General features: G+C 50.5%; 10 protein-coding genes across 10 annotated transcripts; 6 read left to right on the top strand and 4 right to left on the bottom strand.

Moving 5' to 3' along the window:
* Positions 1-746: 746 nt before the first annotated feature.
* On the top strand, positions 747-1,692 carry TRV_06498 (uncharacterized protein; the record flags this gene model as incomplete). Its single annotated transcript, XM_003019437.1, has 4 exons — positions 747-839; positions 1,034-1,099; positions 1,247-1,402; positions 1,459-1,692. Coding segments are annotated over 4 exons (549 nt in total), but the record flags the coding sequence as incomplete, so codon positions are not given.
* A 364-nt stretch (positions 1,693-2,056) lies between these two features.
* Positions 2,057-3,664, bottom strand: TRV_06497 (uncharacterized protein; the record flags this gene model as incomplete). The annotated part of the gene is given in 6 exon segments (XM_003019436.1): positions 2,057-2,231; positions 2,321-2,754; positions 2,774-2,839; positions 2,939-3,028; positions 3,193-3,359; positions 3,400-3,664. 6 exon segments carry the CDS (start codon positions 3,662-3,664, stop codon positions 2,057-2,059), a joined length of 1,197 nt encoding a protein of 398 aa, XP_003019482.1.
* Positions 3,665-3,837: 173 nt separating this feature from the next.
* TRV_06496 (uncharacterized protein) lies at positions 3,838-4,302 on the top strand (the record flags this gene model as incomplete). The annotated part of the gene is made up of 1 exon (XM_003019435.1): positions 3,838-4,302. The coding sequence occupies one exon, from the start codon at positions 3,838-3,840 to the stop codon at positions 4,300-4,302; it is 465 nt and encodes a 154-aa protein (XP_003019481.1).
* An 85-nt stretch (positions 4,303-4,387) lies between these two features.
* Positions 4,388-5,641, top strand: TRV_06495 (uncharacterized protein; the record flags this gene model as incomplete). The annotated part of the gene is made up of 4 exons (XM_003019434.1): positions 4,388-4,487; positions 4,537-4,647; positions 4,674-5,321; positions 5,400-5,641. The coding sequence occupies 4 exons, from the start codon at positions 4,388-4,390 to the stop codon at positions 5,639-5,641; spliced, it is 1,101 nt and encodes a 366-aa protein (XP_003019480.1).
* Positions 5,642-5,716: 75 nt separating this feature from the next.
* On the top strand, positions 5,717-5,932 carry TRV_06494 (uncharacterized protein; the record flags this gene model as incomplete). Its single annotated transcript, XM_003019433.1, has 1 exon — positions 5,717-5,932. The coding sequence occupies one exon, from the start codon at positions 5,717-5,719 to the stop codon at positions 5,930-5,932; it is 216 nt and encodes a 71-aa protein (XP_003019479.1).
* A 788-nt stretch (positions 5,933-6,720) lies between these two features.
* TRV_06493 (cell wall glucanase, putative) lies at positions 6,721-8,831 on the top strand (the record flags this gene model as incomplete). The annotated part of the gene is made up of 2 exons (XM_003019432.1): positions 6,721-8,609; positions 8,687-8,831. 2 exons carry the CDS (start codon positions 6,721-6,723, stop codon positions 8,829-8,831), a joined length of 2,034 nt encoding a protein of 677 aa, XP_003019478.1.
* Positions 8,832-10,699: 1,868 nt separating this feature from the next.
* Positions 10,700-12,617, bottom strand: TRV_06492 (uncharacterized protein; the record flags this gene model as incomplete). Its single annotated transcript, XM_003019431.1, has 2 exons — positions 10,700-10,848; positions 10,922-12,617. The coding sequence occupies 2 exons, from the start codon at positions 12,615-12,617 to the stop codon at positions 10,700-10,702; spliced, it is 1,845 nt and encodes a 614-aa protein (XP_003019477.1).
* Positions 12,618-17,483: 4,866 nt separating this feature from the next.
* On the bottom strand, positions 17,484-18,369 carry TRV_06491 (DHHC zinc finger membrane protein; the record flags this gene model as incomplete). Its single annotated transcript, XM_003019430.1, has 3 exons — positions 17,484-17,655; positions 17,724-18,132; positions 18,261-18,369. The coding sequence occupies 3 exons, from the start codon at positions 18,367-18,369 to the stop codon at positions 17,484-17,486; spliced, it is 690 nt and encodes a 229-aa protein (XP_003019476.1).
* Positions 18,370-18,495: 126 nt separating this feature from the next.
* TRV_06490 (uncharacterized protein) lies at positions 18,496-18,618 on the top strand (the record flags this gene model as incomplete). The annotated part of the gene is made up of 1 exon (XM_003019429.1): positions 18,496-18,618. One exon carries the CDS (start codon positions 18,496-18,498, stop codon positions 18,616-18,618), a length of 123 nt encoding a protein of 40 aa, XP_003019475.1.
* Positions 18,619-18,763: 145 nt separating this feature from the next.
* On the bottom strand, positions 18,764-19,281 carry TRV_06489 (uncharacterized protein; the record flags this gene model as incomplete). Its single annotated transcript, XM_003019428.1, has 2 exons — positions 18,764-19,184; positions 19,211-19,281. 2 exons carry the CDS (start codon positions 19,279-19,281, stop codon positions 18,764-18,766), a joined length of 492 nt encoding a protein of 163 aa, XP_003019474.1.
* Positions 19,282-20,042: the final 761 nt, after the last annotated feature.

Below are 20,042 nucleotides of genomic sequence, written 5' to 3'. Positions count from 1 at the left end.
CATGTCGATTCCTTGCGAGTCTGGAGAAGCTCAGGGATCACCTTACCTTTTCTTTCCTACATCTACTTACATGACATACACATACATCTACCTGCATCTCACTGTGTGATGACTACGGAGTATGACTTACTGTGTTATTGATGCAGTGATGCTGCTGTCTACTTGCTGGCCAACCGTTTTTGTACGACTGGTCCCAGGATCGCCAGGCAGACAGGACGGCAGGCCAGCCAGCCAGCCAGCTAGCCGGACACAAAGCAAAGCAGAACGAGCAGACCGCAGACCGCAGACCGCAGACCGCAGACCCTTGATTGAACCTCAGTGGAAAGACGGAGCCCATCCACGAAACTTCCGGAAGTATTTTATCGCACTAAAGCATGAACCACCCAGCCAGCTCCTAAACTCCCCCTAAGTAAAAGGACACTAAGTAAAATGACTAGTTGGGTCTGGGTAGGAAAAAAAGAGACGGTCGGTCGGGGGGATGAACAGGTTAAGCATAACAGCCAGCGACTATCTATCCGAAAGCGGCTTCGCTTAGGCTTAGTTAGATGAGTAACTAGAGAGAGAGAGAGAGTTGAAATAAAGGGGGCGAGGGATTGGGGGAGGGCCGGCCTCGTACAAGAGCGCCAGGCAGTGCGACGCAGGCTGAGATCGATACGAGGAACAGCCCAGGAAGGACGTCTGTACGTACATAGAGGAAGAGGAAAGGGGATATAATGTAGCATAGCATAAACCACGACATGCACTAGTGTGCTGCGGGTGGACGGGAGTGGCCTGCGGGAGAGCGAGAGACGAGACGAGACGAGATGAGATTGACAGCGAGACGAGAGAAAGAGAGCGAGGTGAGTGGTTGATGGGCTATCGTAAGTGTTGTGTGTGTGTGTGTGTGTATGTGTGTGTGGTGTATTGTTTAATGCAGGATATTAACTCTATCAGGCGATTTGAGGCGAAGCAGACGAAAAAGAAAGGAGTTAAAGGCATTATTATTACATACTACTTACTACTTACTGTGTTTAGTGAGGGAGTACTTGAATAGCCGATGGAAGAGGGAGAGGAAGAAGAAGGGTGTGACGAGGGGGAAAAGTCGCCTGTCGAATGGGAGGTTTGAGTCGTTACACAGGACGATGCAATGCAGACAGGAAGAGAGATGCAGAGACAGCCAGGTCTTCACTGACACACCAGTGTTAGAAGAATGATATTGCAGTCCGTCAGTCAGTCAGTCGGAGAGAGAGAGAAAAAGCAAATCTAGCCGACAGAAGAGAGTATCAACGAGAAAAAGAGAGAGAGAGAGAGAAATTATCCTGATCCTGATCCTGATCCTGCTGGCCTGGCTGGCCCCCCCCTTCCCCCCTCCCCACCCTGCGGCCGGATATTTAAGCCAGAGTGGACGGCCAGGGAGATGCGGGTGCGGGGACTCGACCGAGTATATGAAAAGTAAGAGTAAGAGTAAGAGTATTTTAGCATGAGATGAAAGTACTGAGCAAGAAGTTGAAGGTGAAACATCCTGGAGAGCGCTTATCAGACGGTGGTATAAGGGTGGTGTGGGCAGGGATGGCGCGGGAAGACAAGGAGCTGAGCGGGTTCGAAGAGAAGGTGATGTTCGACGCTAGCCGCTGTCCTCTTTCTTTTCTTTTCTTTTCTTTTTTGCTGTTCGTCTCTGGCAGACAGCAGACAAGCAGACAAGTAAGTGAGTAACAAGGTAAGATGATACGAAGGGGGGTGGAGGGAGGGATACGAAACAAGCATCGTGCCTGTCTGGAGCTCGGGCAGGGAGCAGGAGTGATACTAGTGTGCCTGGTTAAGGGACTTTAAAGAGTAAAGTAAGTACTCCGTAGGGGACAAGGGAACCTCGCTTAGGGATGGGCGGGCGGATGGAGGTGGAGGAGCCAGTCAGTACTTACTTTGTAGTAGTTAGTTAAGAGTAGTAAGAAGAGAGTAAGAAGAAGAGAGAGTAAGGTGGGGAGTGGTTCAGAGGAGAAGGTTGACTGGGTTGGCATTACATAAGGACTGCCTGCATGATCGGCGCTGGGTTGGTAGAAGCATTAAGAGAGAAGTATTATTAAGAGATGACAGTAGAGAAGTAGAAGTAGAGTAAGTAGAGGAAGTAGAGTAAAGAGTAAAGGAAGTAGAAGTAAGTGGTGAGTGGCCTTCTCTTCTTCTTCCTCTCTCTACTGTCTTCCCTTACTCTACTTTCTCTCTTACTGTCTTCTCTCTTCTTCTCTTCTACTCTCTCTCTGTCTTCTCTCTAATGTCTGCTTCTCTCTACTCGATTAAACTTTCACTGTCTGCTTCTGGAAGAGTGGATCCCCTCGGGAGCTCTAACCTAAAGAGGAAGCATCTCCTTGTTTGCCAAGACATGTTGCCAAGCGTGGAGGAAGTCGGATTAGGAAGGAGGGTAGAAGTAGTCGAAAAGGAAGAAGAAGAAGGAGAAAGAGAAGAAGAAGACTCCGACTTCTCAAGAAGGAAGGAGTTGAGCAGATAAGAGAAGATAGAAGGTAGAAGAGAATAGAGAATAGAGAATAGAGTAGTAGAAGTAGAGTAGAAGCCAAAAAAAGAGTAGAGAGAGAGTAATAAGAGTAGAGAGTAATCGAGAGTAGACTCGTTTTCGTATGTACGGAGTAAGTAAAAGTAAAATAAGCAAAAGCAAAAAAGCAACAGCAAAAAGTAAAAAAGTAAAAAAGTAAAAAAAAAAATAAAAAAGCAAAAAAAGTAAATAAAAAGCAACCATGAGAAAAAAAAAGCAACTTCTCCCTCCCCCTACTCTCTCTCTTCTTACTGCTGCTTCTTCTTCTTCTTCTGCTGCTACTGTCTCACCCTTGCCCTGCCCTGCCTGCTCCCTTCCCTAGCCCTTGCCCTTGCCCTTGCTCTCTCTGCCCGCCCATGACAACGCCTTTCTTCTAGATCTTCGGGGCGCGCGTTGATCCCCTTTTGACTTCCGAACCTTCTTCTCCTCTTTAGTCTCCCCCTCTTTTAGTCTTCCACTTCTTATCCTTCTTCCACTCTGCTTCTTCTTCCACTTCTTCTTCCACTTCTACTTCGACCTTCGACCTTCTTCGCTTGCTTTTTTCTGTCCTTATAAGCTCTCCCTCGTCTCCCCGTCCCCGATACCATACCCAGACATCCACTCTCTCTCTCTACCACCTTACTCTCACTACCTCACTCTCTCTACCACCTCACTCTCTACCATCTATCTACTCTCTCTACTCTCTCTATCATCTCTCTATCATGGCGACGGCGCACATGCAGCGGCCCTACCCGCCCATCTACCACCCTGCCTCCTCCGTCGCCCAGCAGGACCAGCATGGCCGCTCTCTCTACGCCCAACCGCCAGCCCTCGGCATGTACGCCACCGCCGCCGCTGCCTACCCCCAGTACTCGCCCATGAGCTCCCTCCCGCCATACCAGCATCACCAGCAGCAGCAGCAGCAGCCTCACCAGCAACATCAACAACCACACCAGCAGCATCCTCCTCCGCCGCCGCCGCCGCACCACCACCAGCAACATCAACAGCAGCATCCTCCGCAGACCCAGGGCATGATGATGAGCCCCGTCTCCGCGTCCATGCCCCAGATGCCTCACCAGCAGCAACACCACCAACAACAACACCCCCAGCAACATCCTCAGCAACAACAACAACATCCTCAGCAGCAGCCTCCCCAGGGCCCATCGCAGGTCAGCCCGCGCATGAAGCTCGAGAGCAGGCCCCAGACTTCTTCCTCGCCAACAACAAACTCCGGCGCCGCTCCGGGGCCCATCCCGGCCACCACCCCGCTCGTCGTCCGGCAAGACACAAACGGCGTCCAGTGGATCGCCTTCGAGTACTCCCGCGACCGCGTCAAGATGGAATACACCATCCGCTGCGACGTCGAGAACATCAACATTGAAACCCTGCCGCAGGACTTCAAGACCGAGAACTGCGTCTACCCGCGCGCCTGCTGCACCAAGGACCAGTACCGCGGCAACAGGCTCGTCTACGAAACAGAGTGCAACGCCGTCGGATGGGCGCTGGCAGAGCTCAACCCGTGTCTCAGGGGCAAGAGAGGGCTCATCCAGCGGGCGGTCGACAGCTGGCGTAACTCGCACCAGGACCCGCGGCTGAGGAGTCGGAGAGTCAAGCGCATGGCTAAGGCGAATAATCGCAAGGCGGTGGCCCAGCATGCCTCGCATCTCAGCCAGCACCAGCAACAGCAGCATCCTCAGCAGCAACAGGCTCAGCAGCAGCCGTTGCCGGGTCTGCCGCCGCATCAGCCGCATGAGAGCCATGCAGAGGACGTCAATGTTAGCGGTATGTTTCAGCAGATGTAACCACTCTACTTCTTCTACTTCACTTCTACTTCTTCTTCACTATCTATTTCTACTTCTTCTCTTCTTGTGATTATTTTTATGTGTCATGTATGCTGGAGCGGGCCGGACAAGGAGTGCTGGGACTTTGGGAGCTAGGGAAAAGGTTTTCTTCTTCTTCATCTTCATCTTCATCTTCTTCTCTTCATGTTTATGCTTATCTATTGAGTGACTGTATTTGAGCTGTGTATCTATCAGCCGAATTCCCATTCTATATACCCATACAACCATCCATCCATATCCATATCCTTGTCTCTCCCTTGTCCGCCATCCTTGTCCCTGTCCATGACCATGTCCATGTCCTCAAAAGTAAACCAAGCTAATTCACCCCCCAGCCCAGTACCGCCAACACCAACAACAACAACAACCACCAACATACACAGATAGACCAGCCCATGTCTTCAACGGCTCTACATACCCAGCATACCCCCCAGCCTCTTCAGCAACCACCACCACCACCGCCGACAAACGCGCAGCAGAAGATGATACCCCCAACCATTCCTCCCACCACCAGCAACAATTCAAAGACCTACCCGAGGGCAAACGACGCAAGTTCATTCTCGTCGAAGATCCGCAGCGTTCATGCAGGGTGCGCGTCAAGGTCATGCTCGACCAGGTAGACATGAAAGAGATCCCGGACTCATATCGCAAGGCCAACTCCGTCTTCCCTCGCACATATGTCCCCGTCCATTCACCGTTTGCTCACCACCGCCGAAAGGGGGATCGGTTCATGAATGACGACGATGAGTCGCAGCCCGCGGGCAGACTGGTTGCGGGCAGTAGCAGTGCAGACGCAGACGAAGATGTCACGGCGGGGAAGACGAGTGTGCCTATGGCCATGCTGGAGGGAGAAGAAGTGCTTGTCCCGCGTCTGACGAGGGCGAAGAAAGAGAGAGAAGAGCTGCTTAATGATATGGGGTATCGCATGAGCTGGGGGCAGAGTAGAGTCTTTGCGGGCAGGATGCTCTTCCTACAACGATCAAGTAAGCCTACCTTTTCTACTCTATACTACTCTATTCTACTCTATGCTAGAGAATGATCTTGCTAACTAACTTCTATAGTGGACGCGTATCGCAACAAGATGAGAAACAGCATGTTGACGGCCGGCCATGAGACCAGCGAGATAGCGCCTTACTTTGAGACTCGCGTGGGCAAGCGACGATGGCTCGACAGAGGCCGTAAAGCAGACGCCAAAGACAAGGACTCTACTGCTGCTACCACTGCTGTGTCTGCGGTGTCTGCTGCCTCTCCGCCGGCGGTGCTCACGACTGCCTCCTCCCGGTCCGCTGAGGAGGTCGAGTAGTTTTTACTTTCTACTCACTTTCTTACGATGATGTCTTTCCTATGTCTTCTTCTCTGTCTATCTTCATCTATCTTCATGGCTGTATGTATGTATGCTAAAAAGTTGGTCTTTTGGGCGGTTGCTCTTCCCTTCTTCTTCTTCTACTTCTACTTCTTCGACTTCTTCATGAACATGATGACCTTCAGGCGTTTCATCTCATCTCATCTCATCTCATCTCGTCGTCTCATCTCGTCTCATCTTCTCGTCTCATCTCATCGCGGTGATCACGATCTTCGCCCCCCCGGCGTCTGACCCGCCCATCGCTATCCCCATCTCCGTCCTCTCCATCCATCATCTATCTATCTTATACTCACCACTTAACTAAGTTATGTTACTGGCCTTAGTTGTGGTGTAGTATAGCCGTTGCTCCATAACCCAACCCTGTCGCCAGGCTGTTGTCAGGCCGACGCCGAGCATCAACACTGGACGATGGACGCCAACGCCCGCGGCTTTCCTCGCTTCTTCTTCTACTGGTCAAGCCGCCGGCCTCGCGCGCTAGTTCAAGACATCTCGCTTGCTTCAGCCTCCTTTTTCCTCTGCCTGTCTCTCCTTTTCTACTCTTACATCTTACATCTCTACCATATCCTCTATCATATTCTTCCTCCGTAATATTCATATTCATCTATTTGATCGCCGTGTTTCAGCGCTGCTCCTGGCTTCAACGCCCAATTTCAGCTTTGCCCCCCCCGGTCCGCCTCCTTAGTAAGAGAAACAGCACGGCGATCGTACTCGATACGAGCGAGACAACACAACCACCTGCGCTGCGAAGGAAGGGCTGAACTGCATCGCTCACTTGTTGCGGTGAAGCGGTCGTCTCATCTTCGTCCTTCTCTTCTTCTCTTCTCTCAAACCTCCTGCCTGGGCCGGTCCGCTTCTGCCGTCCGATCCGCGGGTGCTGCTTGATATGTTGACGGGCCAGGAACACCGCCAGGAACAGGATCAGGAATAGAAACGGATCAGGACAGGAACAGACAGGAACAGAAGAACGGGGACAGAAACAGGAATATAAACAAGAGATAGACAAAGAAAGACAAAGACAGATGCAGCCTTATCGACCGGCTTATCGAAACCCTTCGCCCGACCCCGACCAGGACCTCGCCATGCTGCCGCCGCAAAACAACTACTACTCGCCCGTCAACCCCCAGCCTCACCCTCCGCAGCATCGCCAGCAGCAGCATCACCCTCACGACGAGCCTTACTACTCCGAAGACTACGTCCCGCAGCATCCGGGCCGGTCAGACGTCACCGCCGGCGCAGACAACTACGGCCATGCGGCGGCCGGCGGAGGCATGACCGGCCTGGCCTCGGGGGTCGCTGCATACCCGGGCCACTCCCGTCGGCACCTGCATGACTCGCGTGCCTACGAGGAGATGGGATACCAGGAGACCATGGGCGGCAGCTATGATCCCGCGGGTTATGCCCATAGCCGTGGCTACCAGGACCACCACACCAACTACACCAACAACAACAACAACAACAACACCGACTATAGTAACAACAACTATAGCAGCAACCATAGCAACAACTATAGCAACAACAACTATAGTAACGACAGGTACAATGCGTACCAGGATAACACTGCAAGATACCACTATGAAGACCCGTACAGGAGAGACGAGTCTGGCCTCGGCGCAGTCCATCCAGAGTCCATCAACCCGCACGACATAGTCGACGACGGAGACGATGGCTTCATCCCCGAGCCCAAGAGACGCTCCCTCCTCAGCATGGGCCACAACTCAAGCCACAACAACCTCTATCCCGGCGTCGGGGCGGGAGCCGCTGCATCTGGCTCATTGCCTGGCTCGGGTGCGCGCAGTCCCGCCGGCGCAAGCGGCAGTGGCAGCGGAAACGGCAACGGTAACGGAGCGGGTGCCGGCCCAGACACTCCCCTCTACAACCTCGCAACGGGAGAGAAAAAGGTCTTCGTTGACGAAGAACGATCCCGCAAGAAACGCCTCTGGATCATCGGCATCATCGTCGCCCTCGTCCTCGCCGGTGCCATAGCCGGCGGTGTCACAGCAGGTATCCTCGCCAACCAAAAGGCTTCCGCTGACCCCAACAGGCCCGGCGGCAGCGGCTCCGGCACAGACGACGACAAGGGAGATCTCGGCAAGGACTCAAAGGAGATCAAGGCCCTGCAGAGCAAGGACCTGCACAAGGTCTTCCCGGGCATGGACTACACTCCCTGGGGCACCCAGTACCCGCTCTGCCTCAAGTACCCGCCCAGCCAGAACAACGTCACCCGCGACATCGCCGTGCTCTCGCAGCTCACCAACACCGTCCGTCTGTACGGCACAGACTGCAACCAGACCGAGATGGTCCTGCATGCCTTTGAGCGCCTCGAGCTCAAGCAGATGAAGCTCTGGCTCGGCGTGTGGATAGACACCAACACCACCACCAACGACCGCCAGATCAAACAGCTCTACAAGATCCTCGAAAACACCCGCGACAAGTCCGTCTTCAAGGGCGTCATCGTCGGCAACGAGGTGCTGTATCGTGGCAAAAACGATCCCTCCACACTCACGCAGCTGATGAAGTACATCACCGGCGTCAAGGACGAGCTGGCATCGCTTAAGCTCGACCTCCCCATCGCCACGTCCGACCTGGGCGATGCCTGGACTCAGCCGCTCACAAAGATAGTCGACGTAGTCATGTCCAACGTCCATCCGTTCTTCGCCGGTGTCACGGCCGACAAGGGCACGGGCTGGGCATGGTCGTTCTGGACAGAACACGACGTCTCGTTGACAAAGGGCACGAACAAGAAGCAGATCATCTCGGAAATCGGATGGCCTAGCGGTGGAGGGAATAACTGCGGTGATTCCAAGTGTCCTGATTCCAAGTCGGGGTCTGTAGCGAGCGTCAAGGACATGAATATCTTCATGGAGAACTGGGTGTGTCAGGCCCTCAGTAACGGGACTGATTATTTCTGGTATGTCGTTCTCCCTTTATAACTCTCTCTCCTTTTCTTGCTTTCTTTGTTTGAGGGATATTAACAATGAACTGCAGGTTTGAGGCATTTGATGAGCCGTGGAAAGTCACGTTCAATGAGCCCGGCAAGGAATGGGAAGATAAATGGGGTCTTATGGATCCCGCCCGCGTTCTCAAGCCTGGCATCAAGATTCCCGACTGCGGCGGCAAGACAGTCGATTAACCGACGTCTCCACCGACTTTCATCACCATCTACACCTCGACATATACTTCGACATATACTTCGACATCTACTTCGATATAGACTCGCCTTTTCCACTATATACCTTCCATTTCAGCCATATATACCGGCATATACACCCTTCAGCCAGCTCACATTTTCACCCGTTCGAGCACCAGCGCACTCTTCTCTTCCATTTTCCTGTTCTTATTTTCTCCGTTTATTGATTGACGTTGACACATGCATTATGTAAATACCTTCTTCTCCCCTTCCTACTTACTTACTTCCCTCCCTCCCTACCTACCCACCTACCTACCTTTTTCCTCCCCTCACATCCGCAGATCGCCCTTTTTCTTTTTCACTCGATCCCACCGATCGATCGATCGACTTTAGTGGCATCGACGACAGCTCAAATAAGCTCCTCGACCAGACACACGCACCCCTCGGCATATACTTTCCGCCCCGCGGTCCGTCCCCGCTTCCCTGCCTCGCCCTGCCATGCCATGCCCTGCCATGCCTTGTCACGCCTTGCTTTGCGCCCTTTTTTCTTTTTTCGCGCAGAGCCCACTTACATATACTTTTTTTTCCGCTTTGACGCACCGTTGCTTTTGTTTCCTTCCGTTTTGTTTTTTTCTTTTCTTTTTTACTTTTTCGAGTGGCTTTCTGTTTGTTGTTGATTTTATTTTATCGTTGTTTTTGGGTTTTCCCGCTTCTTATTGCTTTTGTAACGCCAGCCAGCCTGTTGTGTTGTTGTATTGGAAGCTTGTTTTGGTGATCGCTCTTGCATGTATATATAGTTCGTTCTGGAGTAGCTTACTTGAGGTAGCTTATGATTCGATCGGCCGCTAGAGCTTGGGATCGAGATTTAATCTAGATATATACATATTTTATACTTGGCTTCGAGGGGCCCGGAGTATGATGTAATGTTTGTTGATCGGCTGGGTGGGTTCGTGCATGGGCCTGATGGGTGTTGATCTCAACGGTTATACATATAGCGTTGGGAGGGTACTCTTTACGGGAGTACTTATACTAAGAGAGTGGTTTAGGGGCTTGATATTTAGTAGTATGAACAACTTGGTAAGAATGTGCCGTGCCCCTGGACCTGTGATATGGGACACTAACAATGACACGCTGAAAGAACCGACATAACGGAAAACTTCAATTACTTAGCCATAGAACTACTACTGCCAACTACATCCACCTATGCCTATATAACTTTGTTTCATTGCGTAACTACGAAATACCATAGCTATTATACGGGGATGTTCTTTGTTGACGTTGTCTTCCGCGGTTAAATTTAACTTGCCGCCGCTTAGTAACAACAGCCGCCCCACATCCCGCTTATCGAAAGCATCAAACGCCGATGTCACCAAACAGCTATTTGAACGAGAAGAGGGAAATAACTCCACGTTTTTGAAAGGATCGTCAGTCAGTCATTCAATAGGGTAGAATCGCCCGTCAAATTCAAAAGGCACCAAGATAGTTTTCTTGAATTCAACAATCTAGCAACCTCAAGCAAACAAGTAGTAACGTCCATCATTTCTTAAGTCAGTAGCATAAGCATAGATTACTTGATAGACTCACAATCAGCCCGTACCAAGTAATCTATAGCAAGGAAATCCAAATTCTCACCTCTCAATGAATGGCTAAGTATTCGTCACAAAACAAAGCAAGAAACTAAATTTTTTTTCCTTTTTTTTTTCTTCTTCATTTAGTAAGTTGGTATTCATGTCAACAAACAAATCATTAAATGCGAGGAAATCAGACAAAAGCATGGCTCTGCGAAGAGTGGTTGCAAGAAGAGAGTGGGATATTGTAGAAACTAGGTCAAGTGAGTAAATGAAGGATGTGTGCGTTACGGTTCACGTTCGTCATCGTCTGGGGTCTCGTGGTGGTGGTTCGAGTCGCAGCTGGGATGAGCTATGGTCGTCTTCATCATCGCTGTCGGAATCACGTCCGCGAGCTCGAGTATCGTCTTCGTCTCGGGATTTACGATCTGAGATTCGTCGGGTTCGCGTCGCTAGACACCCACCATCAGTTTCCATAGTATCATCAAGCTACAGCAACTCGAAGTTCTAATCATCAAGACTCACCTCGTATCTTAGCAGACGAAAGTGCGTACTCCTCAATTTCTTCTCTGGACAGAACTCGCAGCACAATAACGTAGTCCGGTCGTTCTTCAAACCTTTCTCGCCCTTCAAGAGCAGATGGGCTGACTAGCCTTCTGTCGATTTTGGTCCAGCGGGCGCCAGCTGGTACGCCTTTCTTCGGCGCATCCTTCAAAGGCGCCACGCCTTCTCGGACAGCATGAGGCTCCTCGGGGAATTTCTCAGTGGGTTGTTTTAGAATCCCTCGTGGTGCTTGGGTGTCTGGACTCGTTCCACTAGCCGGAGGAGGCGATCTCTTCGCGGAAGAAGAGTTCGATTCTCTTTGGGCTGCTCTTTCGTAATTCTCAGGACGTGAGGAGTTGATTGACCGCTTCGAGTCTGAGTCAACTGGTGACGGAGCCCTGGGGCGCCGTTCAGTCTCCCGAGAGGATGATGATGGCTTATATTGGTGATTTCCCCTAGCTCCGTCCGAATAGTAACCACCATTTGTGTCCTGAGGCCAGTTCCTGGAGGACTTGTATTTATCTTCAGGGCGGCTGGAATAGTCGGACCGATCTCGCCCGCTCCGAGCCTCAGACCGTGGGTGTGCGTCCATGGGTTCGTTAGAATAGCCACTGGCAAGGCCAGCGGTTGCAAGGCCACCACCCGTCATTCCATCCGGAGCCCGGCCGGTAGAATATCCTCGATCTCGGTTCGGAGTCTGACCAGAAACGCTCAGGCGTCGGTCACGCCGAGCAGTTTCGGGCTTATCGTCAACAATCACGTTGTTATTCGCATCTCTCCGTATCTGATACCCTTTTTCAACCGAATTATCATAGCCGGAGCGACGTGGGGCAGGAGGGGCGGGTGATGGTGACGTAGTTCTGTCCTGGTGTAAAGATACTGGGTTGCGAAGGGAGCTGTTCTGCCGGGCGTTGTCAGAAGCTCGAGGGACTGTAGGGTTGTTCCTGGCTGTGTCAGCATCTAGATCCCGCGGCTTTATCTCTCTGTAATTGCGAGGCGCGTCTTCTCTCTCAGGCGCTAGGAATCGCCGAGACGATGGCGGAGGCCCAGCAGCCTTTGGGTCCCGGGTGACTTGTGGAAGGTAAGCTTCCAACCCAGTCAAACTCAAGGGCCTTGCCTTTCTGACAGCAGGGACTTGTCGGCGGGATTCCCGAATGGCATCAGAGTCTCTATAAAACTGTTCTCGAGCGTTGGTATAGCTGAATGAATCATGGACATCGATATCTTTATAGCTGGAATCCCGGTTAGGGCTTGGGAACCCAGAATTTCCGGCAGGAGTAAGATACCCATTCCTATACTTGAGCTCACGTTCTCCAGAAGGCACTATCGTATCGGGCTCTCCTCCCAGTGGCCCACTAGCTTGTCTATGCCGAGAATGAGATGACGAAGGGGTTATATAACGCTCACCACCATCGCGGGATGGAGTGGGATAGATGGTCTGAGACCGTGGCTTAATAGTGGTCACTACGGGTTGCCGGCTCGGAGAGCTAGGTAGACTCAGCGGATTCAGTGGGATTCGGCTCGCCTCCGCTGATATCGTATGGCTGCGCGGGCGCATCTCGGGGCCTGCCGTATACGTTCTCCCGTCAACGGTGTAGGAGGGGGGTAGCTTGAGTTCGCGGCCACCAGACGCCCTCGAGCTCCTCCTCGCTCCGCTTCGAATGTCCTGGCTGGCCATAATTCCCACCTGATGGCCTTCAAAAGGCCCGTAACACTGTTAGCCGGGTCGAGAGGGATCGCGATGTTCACTCGTTATGTGTAGCTTTGCGAATAAGGAGGGGGTGGTAGGGCACTCCTTCAGTGCCCAAGGGGAGAGCCAATCCCCGTATGGCGTAAGTCTGACGAGTATTATAGGCGGTAGGGCCTCTCTCTACCCCCCTTGATGCACCTGGAGGCTCTCTTGCTGGATGCCTGGGTAGAACTGCTGTGATTTTGTCGGTCTCCCGTGCGCCTGTAGCTAAATCGCTAGGATGAAAGGAGGTGATGGATGGTAGATCGCGAGACGCTGATTCGTATCTTTTATCCTGTTATATCTGTAGAACAAGCGAACCATTAGCCAGACGTTGTCTCTAGCAGTTGAACTTGCAGCAACTTGCAGGCAGCATGGCGCGCTGGGGTTGGTCCAGATAATACCGGCGTCACTGCGAGATGCAGGGTGCAGGCATTGGCATGGAATGACTTTTGACATGCCGTTGCAGGCATTCACGGCCAGGGAACGAGACTACTTACATATTTTTGTCCCGCTGGCCGTCGCTTTGCAGATACTTGAAAGCTGGCAACCGAGTGAACGGGATAAGAATCGGGAGTATGGTGGGTTGTTGTTGGTGTTGACGTGGGCAGTGGCGCGGGAAAATTGATAACGAGTAAGCTAAGAGTCACCCAAACTTGCTAAGAAGCGTGTGTGGCCATCTTCTTCCTGCGTCGACCAATTCAACGGACGATTACTAACACCAGGCAGCAGAGCTCACCGTCCGGCTGATCGGTCGGTCGGTCGGTCGATTACGCTGAGGGAGGACATGCCAGTGTCGTCTAGTTGATTCTATCCCACCCGACTCAGGGGCACTCCCCCCCCCCAAGGCTGCAGGTGGTGGTAGCGCTCCGCTCCATAGCTAACTAGCTATGCTGTGCCGCCGAGATGCATGAAGTGTGTATGCAAGCCTTTCTTCCTATCTCCCCTTGAGCTGGTTAAGCTAACTTGGCTCCGCCGCAGAAGCAAAGAGGAGCAGAGGCAAAAGCGTCTCTCTCCATCGCCTGCAAGGCAAGGCACCGCCCCGAGCATCCCAGACTGCAGGACACCGAAGCCCCTTCAAGGGCTCATTCTGCCATCAACACAAGGCCAAACTCACTCACCACCGAACCGTGGAACAGGCTTAACCCACTATCCACCATCTAATACCCACCCCCTGCAACTCAGCCTGCGTCTTGACCGAGGAGCGGGTTAAGCCTTAATGCGAACCATGGGTGGTGAGTGTTTGTGTGCGCCTTTGTGGGTTGCTCAACCAAGGCACATTCTCTGGTGCTTTCCAAGATATTTTTCTTGATGAACATCACATCAGCAATTAACCGCTTCAGTCCCATGTTCGCTTCTGATACGGATTAATATTGAATTTTGAGTGCTAGCCGTCTGGGAGAAACAGCACAGCCACTGGCCATCCGTTCTCGTATGGCCCTAGCCTTGCTTTAAGGAACCGCTTCACTATTCCACCAACAATAAAGAGCGAACCTGTGACACTGCAGCTGTAAGCAGCGCATGGGATTTCGTCCTGATCCAACGGCTAGCACTGAAATATCCCGTTTTCAACTGGTCCTTTCGTCACAACCTGTGCAAAGGAGGAAGAAATTTTGCAATCGACTCAGCCGGCATTTGAACGTGTCACGTGATACAGTTTCTGTGCGAGCAGGATTTGACATCCATGAAGATGAGAGCCAATGCAAAAACTAGCAGTATTCGATATATCCTAGACGAAGAGATGTTTAGGGTATGATTCTGGACCTTATGATGGCCGAGGATCTGCAGGGCTTGTCGTCAAAAAAAAAAAAGACAGTGTTGACTAGCGTGGTTTTTCCCCGTTTATTTAGGACCTGACATCCGGAAAATTCGCTTCCAAGGCATCGCGCAAAAAAAAAAAAAAAAAAGGGTATTGGTATCAGCGAGGCTACAGAACTGGAGCTTGTACCTGGAAGAAACTTGCATGTTAGCTTCATGGTAAATCTCAAAAGATTTGGATTTTTAAATACCCATCAGTGTCCGCGTTTGGCAAAGTACTCCGAGAGAAACACTTTGCCAGATAAAGCAAACCAGCACCCGGACTAGACATTGACAGGTGTCCGAGGCCATAACGCAAGCTAGCTGCCATAATCCATGCCGCAAGCCTTGTCTAGCAAAGGCACCCATGCACATCATATGCACCTTTCATGCAGTGGAAGTTCTATGCTAGCTGCCTAAGCCGCTAAAACAGGAACCATGATCATCTAGCCATTTTCTTGCTGATCGAGGGCTTTTATTGGTTTCTTTCCACTATGTTACTGGGATCTGGACTGTTTAATAAGTCAGTATACGGCCTGTCATTCAAAAACATTCCCCCTGACCGACTTTTACGGGTTAGAGGCCTTAACTTACCACCACCGGGGGGCCAGAGAGTCTCCTGAACAATGGTCATTGTTCACACTCTGATGTTCCCTTTCTCTGGCTCAGATGTGTGAGTGAGTGTGTGTGTGTGTGTCTGGTTTGGCTGTCCTCTCCTGCTCGAACAGCATGTTTGCTAACATGAGGGCGGTGCATCCTGCTGCATGACTTCTGGCTTGTTATAGCAATTATTCTCTCATGCACTAGGGAAGGCAGACGTGCTGCAGCCTTCTGGGCTCCTGGTTTCTGCTTTCCTGCTGCTACTTCTTCTTCTCTCTGTTCAGAAGGCAGTCAGTCAGTGAGGATGGGTTGTTGTTGTTTTGGTTATTTAAACTGCACGTCTTCCCCCTCCTCTTCGTCGGCTTCTTCCTCCATCCAACAACCTACACCTCACACATACTCACCTCTGACAAGACAACCCTGCTCTGAACAGCCTCAAAGAAGCCAGACAAAAGGCCAGAAACATCTCTTTCAAGTGCTCAAGAACACTATTCTACTTCTTTTACTCAAGCAAGGGTCACCTCAGGATGTGCTTTGCATACACAACCCAAGTCCGCGGCGTCTTCGGTGGAACTTCTGTGGCATCGAAAGCCATGGTCAAGACTCTCGACCCGAAGAACTACATGTTCGGCTCTGATCGATGGACGTGCTGCGAGTGCTCGGAAAGCAACGATTATGACACCAGCCCGTCAAGATGCCCGAGTTGTGGACACCTTCGATGCGACACATGCAGAGACTCCATCCATATGATCGTCTAGACAGTGGAATCCCGCACTACATCCGTCAACTGCTCGCTACTACAACACACATATCTGCCCTATCACCCTAGACACTTATGAGTCTCGCTGTTGAACACCCAAGAACGCCCCCTTAAAACGTGGGCACTTGACCTACACCTTCGATATCGTACCTTTTACCTCGAACTGCAAGCGGCATTATATTAGACCAACATCCTATAACCCGTCGACACACGCTTTCTCGTTAACGTCTGCCTCATCACCGACCCTACGAAACATGACGATGACTGGATGGATCCGCTGTTGTTGATATTTCAATGTGGATGATTACTTCCTACCGCTTACTTCCTTGCTTTCTATGAAGTCCTGTCTATGTCTTTTAAGCCTAACGCCTGATACCCTGTATTCCTTATCTTTTAGTTCTGATTCCTCTTTTCATTTCTATGGTTTTATCTTTTGCCTTCCTTCTACGGCGGGATTCTACTGTATGGGCCTGCCTGTTACGGTCTTTACCGACCACTAGTTTTTATTACCAACATGACCTAGAGAGCTAATGACAAATGACAATCTTAGCTCTTCAACTTCGCTTCATTGTAACTGAGTGAAAGGCCATAGCTGTCGAGTAATGATCATTAGGTATAAGACAATGTTTGTATTAACTAAGAGCAGGTGGGGGGGGTATTACAAGGTCTAAGTAGGGTAAAGAGGGAGCCTCTTCAGCTTAATATAACAGCAACTGTAACAGCAGTAAGGGGTAAATTATTGCGAAAAAAATAGAGTCTGGTAGGGTATCCAAGGAAGGGGTATCAATGTACATAATTAGTCTACAGTGTGAGCGTTGCTTCTCTAGTGCATAGTACTTGAACCGATGTTATATATATGATATATCAAGCACCCTCGACAGAAAACTATCCCCGGACCGATCTGTCTCCACCTCGGGAATGACGGTGAGGCTTAAGAGGATCCTTTGTTTGTCTTCGGTTAGTTTTATTTCTTTCGTCTCGTGACCGACTATGGGTGGACCGTGAGGATGATGGATCGGAGTCGCTGGATCTTCCATCCCTACGCCTCCTTTTGGTCTTGTAAGAGTGGTAGCCAGACTTACGAGCGGAAGTTTCCAATAAACCTGCTTCTTTTTTCATCCGTTGGACAACAGGGCCGAGCGCGTACATACTGTCCTGCCGTTTATGGGAGGCACATGGACTATGCTTTAGGGGTAAAATCCAATCAAGCACAGAATGACCCATGACCTCTCCCAGGTTTGCAAAGGGGTCCCCAAGGTCAAATGGGTTTTCGCCAGGACGTGTATGTAATATGGCAAATTGGCGGCAAGAGGTATATGGAGATCCGGGCTGAGACGCAGATATAGGGTAAGAGACAACGGGAAATGGCGGGCGACTTTCTATAGGGAGATTGTCGAGATCAAGGGGCCTAGGAATTAAAATAGCCAAAGTCCAAACTTTACTACCCCAATCGAGACTTTCGATTGTGGAACAGTTGCGGAGCGCCATCTGGAGGGAGCTTATGAGCATCCCAGCCAAGAAGAGCCCAAAGAAACCGGATCTATTGCAGGTTAGTTAAGTGTCAACGAGCGGAGGATACTAGGATTCTAATACGTACGCTGCCAGAATAATAAGCCAGTGTATATTTAATGTACCGAACTGTATTAGTATGAGCCATATTAGTCCCCATAAACCACATGGTATAAGTCAAAGGTGTATATATTTACCATCTTTCTATGTTCAGCAACAAAAACGGCCATTACAACCCCATTAAAGGTAACAAACAGCATAGCGTAGAATAGAAACTGAATGAGAAACTTGAATGAAGTCTCACTAACCACACCACCCACCCTGCATTCCGAGTCAGTATCGACACTTTCAGCATCATTCAAGTTTTAAGAGGTATACAGGAGTCATACCAGGGGCAGAAGTGATCCATTTTCCTCACACATCTGTTGACTTCACTGCAATGATGTGACCGGTCGGTTTTGAATTGGCAGCAAGTGGAGCACCACGGTGGCTTGCCGTCTAGCTGGCAGACGAAGATGTCTTTCATGTAAAATGCCTCCAAGCCAGTAGCATCAAAAGGATATACGTTCTTTTCGTCATTTGCATTATGCTCACCCAGTGTCGCATATGGTATAGCTTCTGGCTTCTCCTGATCGATGCTACCAGGGCGGTGGCGTCCCTTCCCTCCTTTATTCTTCTTTTGCCTGCTTGAGCCCGACCATTGTGGCCCTCTTGGAAGGTAGCCGGGGAAAAATATAACTGTAATAAGCAATCGAAGGTATGTCGTGACCAAGAAGATGAGCAGGACGTAGAATGTAACTAATAAACCGATAGCTATGCTGATGCGTGGGTGTAATCCGGTCACAGCCGCCGGCTTAATCAAGTAATCAACTTCGTAGACGTGTTAGTAAAGACCCAACTGTCAATGAGAGGGTGAAGTTACTCACTGCATAAGGCCTTTGTAATAGAATAGCAGCCATAGACAATAAGCCCACCTAGAAAAGCTGGAATGATCCTCGCGACAGCTCGACTGGCAGCTTTCTGATCGCATGCCATCAGCCCGGACTGGTGGTAGCTTGTCGAGCAGCCAACATCAGGCTGCCTGCCAGACCTGTGGGGAGTTTTCACGTGAAGTTGATAAATAATATATTCCAGCTAAGTAATGGGTATGGGGTAACAAGAATGAGTCGATATGGGCTGTTGGATGCACTCCCGATGGTCGATGATGATGCTGCTGCTGCTGCCCAAGTTTCAAGATTCCAAAAAGTCACCAAGAAAAAGCAAGCAAAGCTTCATCTCGCTTAATAATCAGTTAGAGTGATGTCATGTGACACCCCGCACGTCCGGGAAGATCGTCAAAAAAGGTTGGACTGAACGATCAACATCAACGAAGCGCCAACTAAGATACGAGCCGATGCAGGGTGGACTCATCGCTCGCGAAGGAGGCAGATCATGCTAGAGACAAGCAAAACGGTGTAGGTTTTGGCTGGTGTGATGATGGGTTGGTCAAGCTGAACTGCTCTTTTTGCTTTTCTCTTGCTTTTCTCCCGGGCGACTGGGTGCAATAAGGCTGACAGGCAGAGGCAGGAAACAAGCCATCCACAAGACAGCGCCAGCCTTTGGTTGACAGCGAGGCACCATCATCATCATCATCATCATCATTATCAGCAGCACTGAGTAGGGTCGAAGAGGAAGCGCAGTCCTTTACGAAGGTCTGCAGCACATTAACCCAGCCAGATGATAGGTAGCCGTTGCTAGCTGTTCGTGAAGACACTATATCTAGCCTGATAGAAACGCTGGTTCTGTGTCTGGAGACACCAGCGCTGCTGGAATGATCACATATGATGTCGATAACATGACATGATGTTGCTCTGCAGCTGAAACAAATCAAGCTTACCCGTCAGAATATCGAGTTTCATCTTGAAGGAGGGGCGGAGCTAGGCCCGAGGAGTCGAGCCAACAGACCATCTATTCTTCGACACAAGCGAATATCTAACACGGATGGCAGCCATCCATACAAAGAGAAAAAAAAAAAAAAGTCCGAAGATCTTGTCTCTAAGGAAAAGCCTTCTGTGGTAGGTCAAGATATTCAGTTCTCGCTTCATGCCGAAATCTACCCACTTACAGACCCAGCCGAAAGGAAAACCCCGATTGACACGAGGTTTCCGATCCCAGGCACCAGGGTAGTTGCCCTTGAGGCGAAAATGAAAATGGAAATAGAAATTAATAAAAAAAAAAGCCCTCACAAGAGCTGCTGACAGCATACGGAGAGCTCCTGCGAGTGTTCGGATCATGGTCAATCTTGCATTCCACGTTTTTCTCCATCCTACGACCGAAGCCCGAACTTACTTGGTAGGAGTGATTAGTTCAGCCTGCTGAAACATCACTGCCTTGCGTCCAGGCTACAGGGAATTCATTCTAAGGATCCCAGGCTGCTGCGTTCGCCTTTCACTGAGGATAGATTTCTCATAGGCTCCTGGGATCATTCAGGATTAGATGCTGGATTATTATTCAACAACGTTCATTTGCATCTCAAGACCTCCGAATTTTCAGGCAGCTCACTGCACAATAACCACAGCCTGTTCAACATGTCGTTTAACCGAGTTGCAACACGGTATTGAATTCCTGCGGTATTTCCTATGTCTTATCACCATTGCACTGGTCACGTCAACTCTTGTTATCGTTGTTGTTGTCCGATTCTCTAATTTCAATTTTTTTTTTTTTTTTGA

This window comes from Trichophyton verrucosum, assembly GCF_000151505.1.
Source record: "Trichophyton verrucosum HKI 0517 chromosome Unknown contig00710_1.f1.exp, whole genome shotgun sequence".
NCBI lineage: Eukaryota > Fungi > Ascomycota > Eurotiomycetes > Onygenales > Arthrodermataceae > Trichophyton > Trichophyton verrucosum.
The sequence above is the reverse complement of the archived record's forward strand: the minus strand, read 5'-3'. Positions and strand labels throughout refer to the sequence as shown.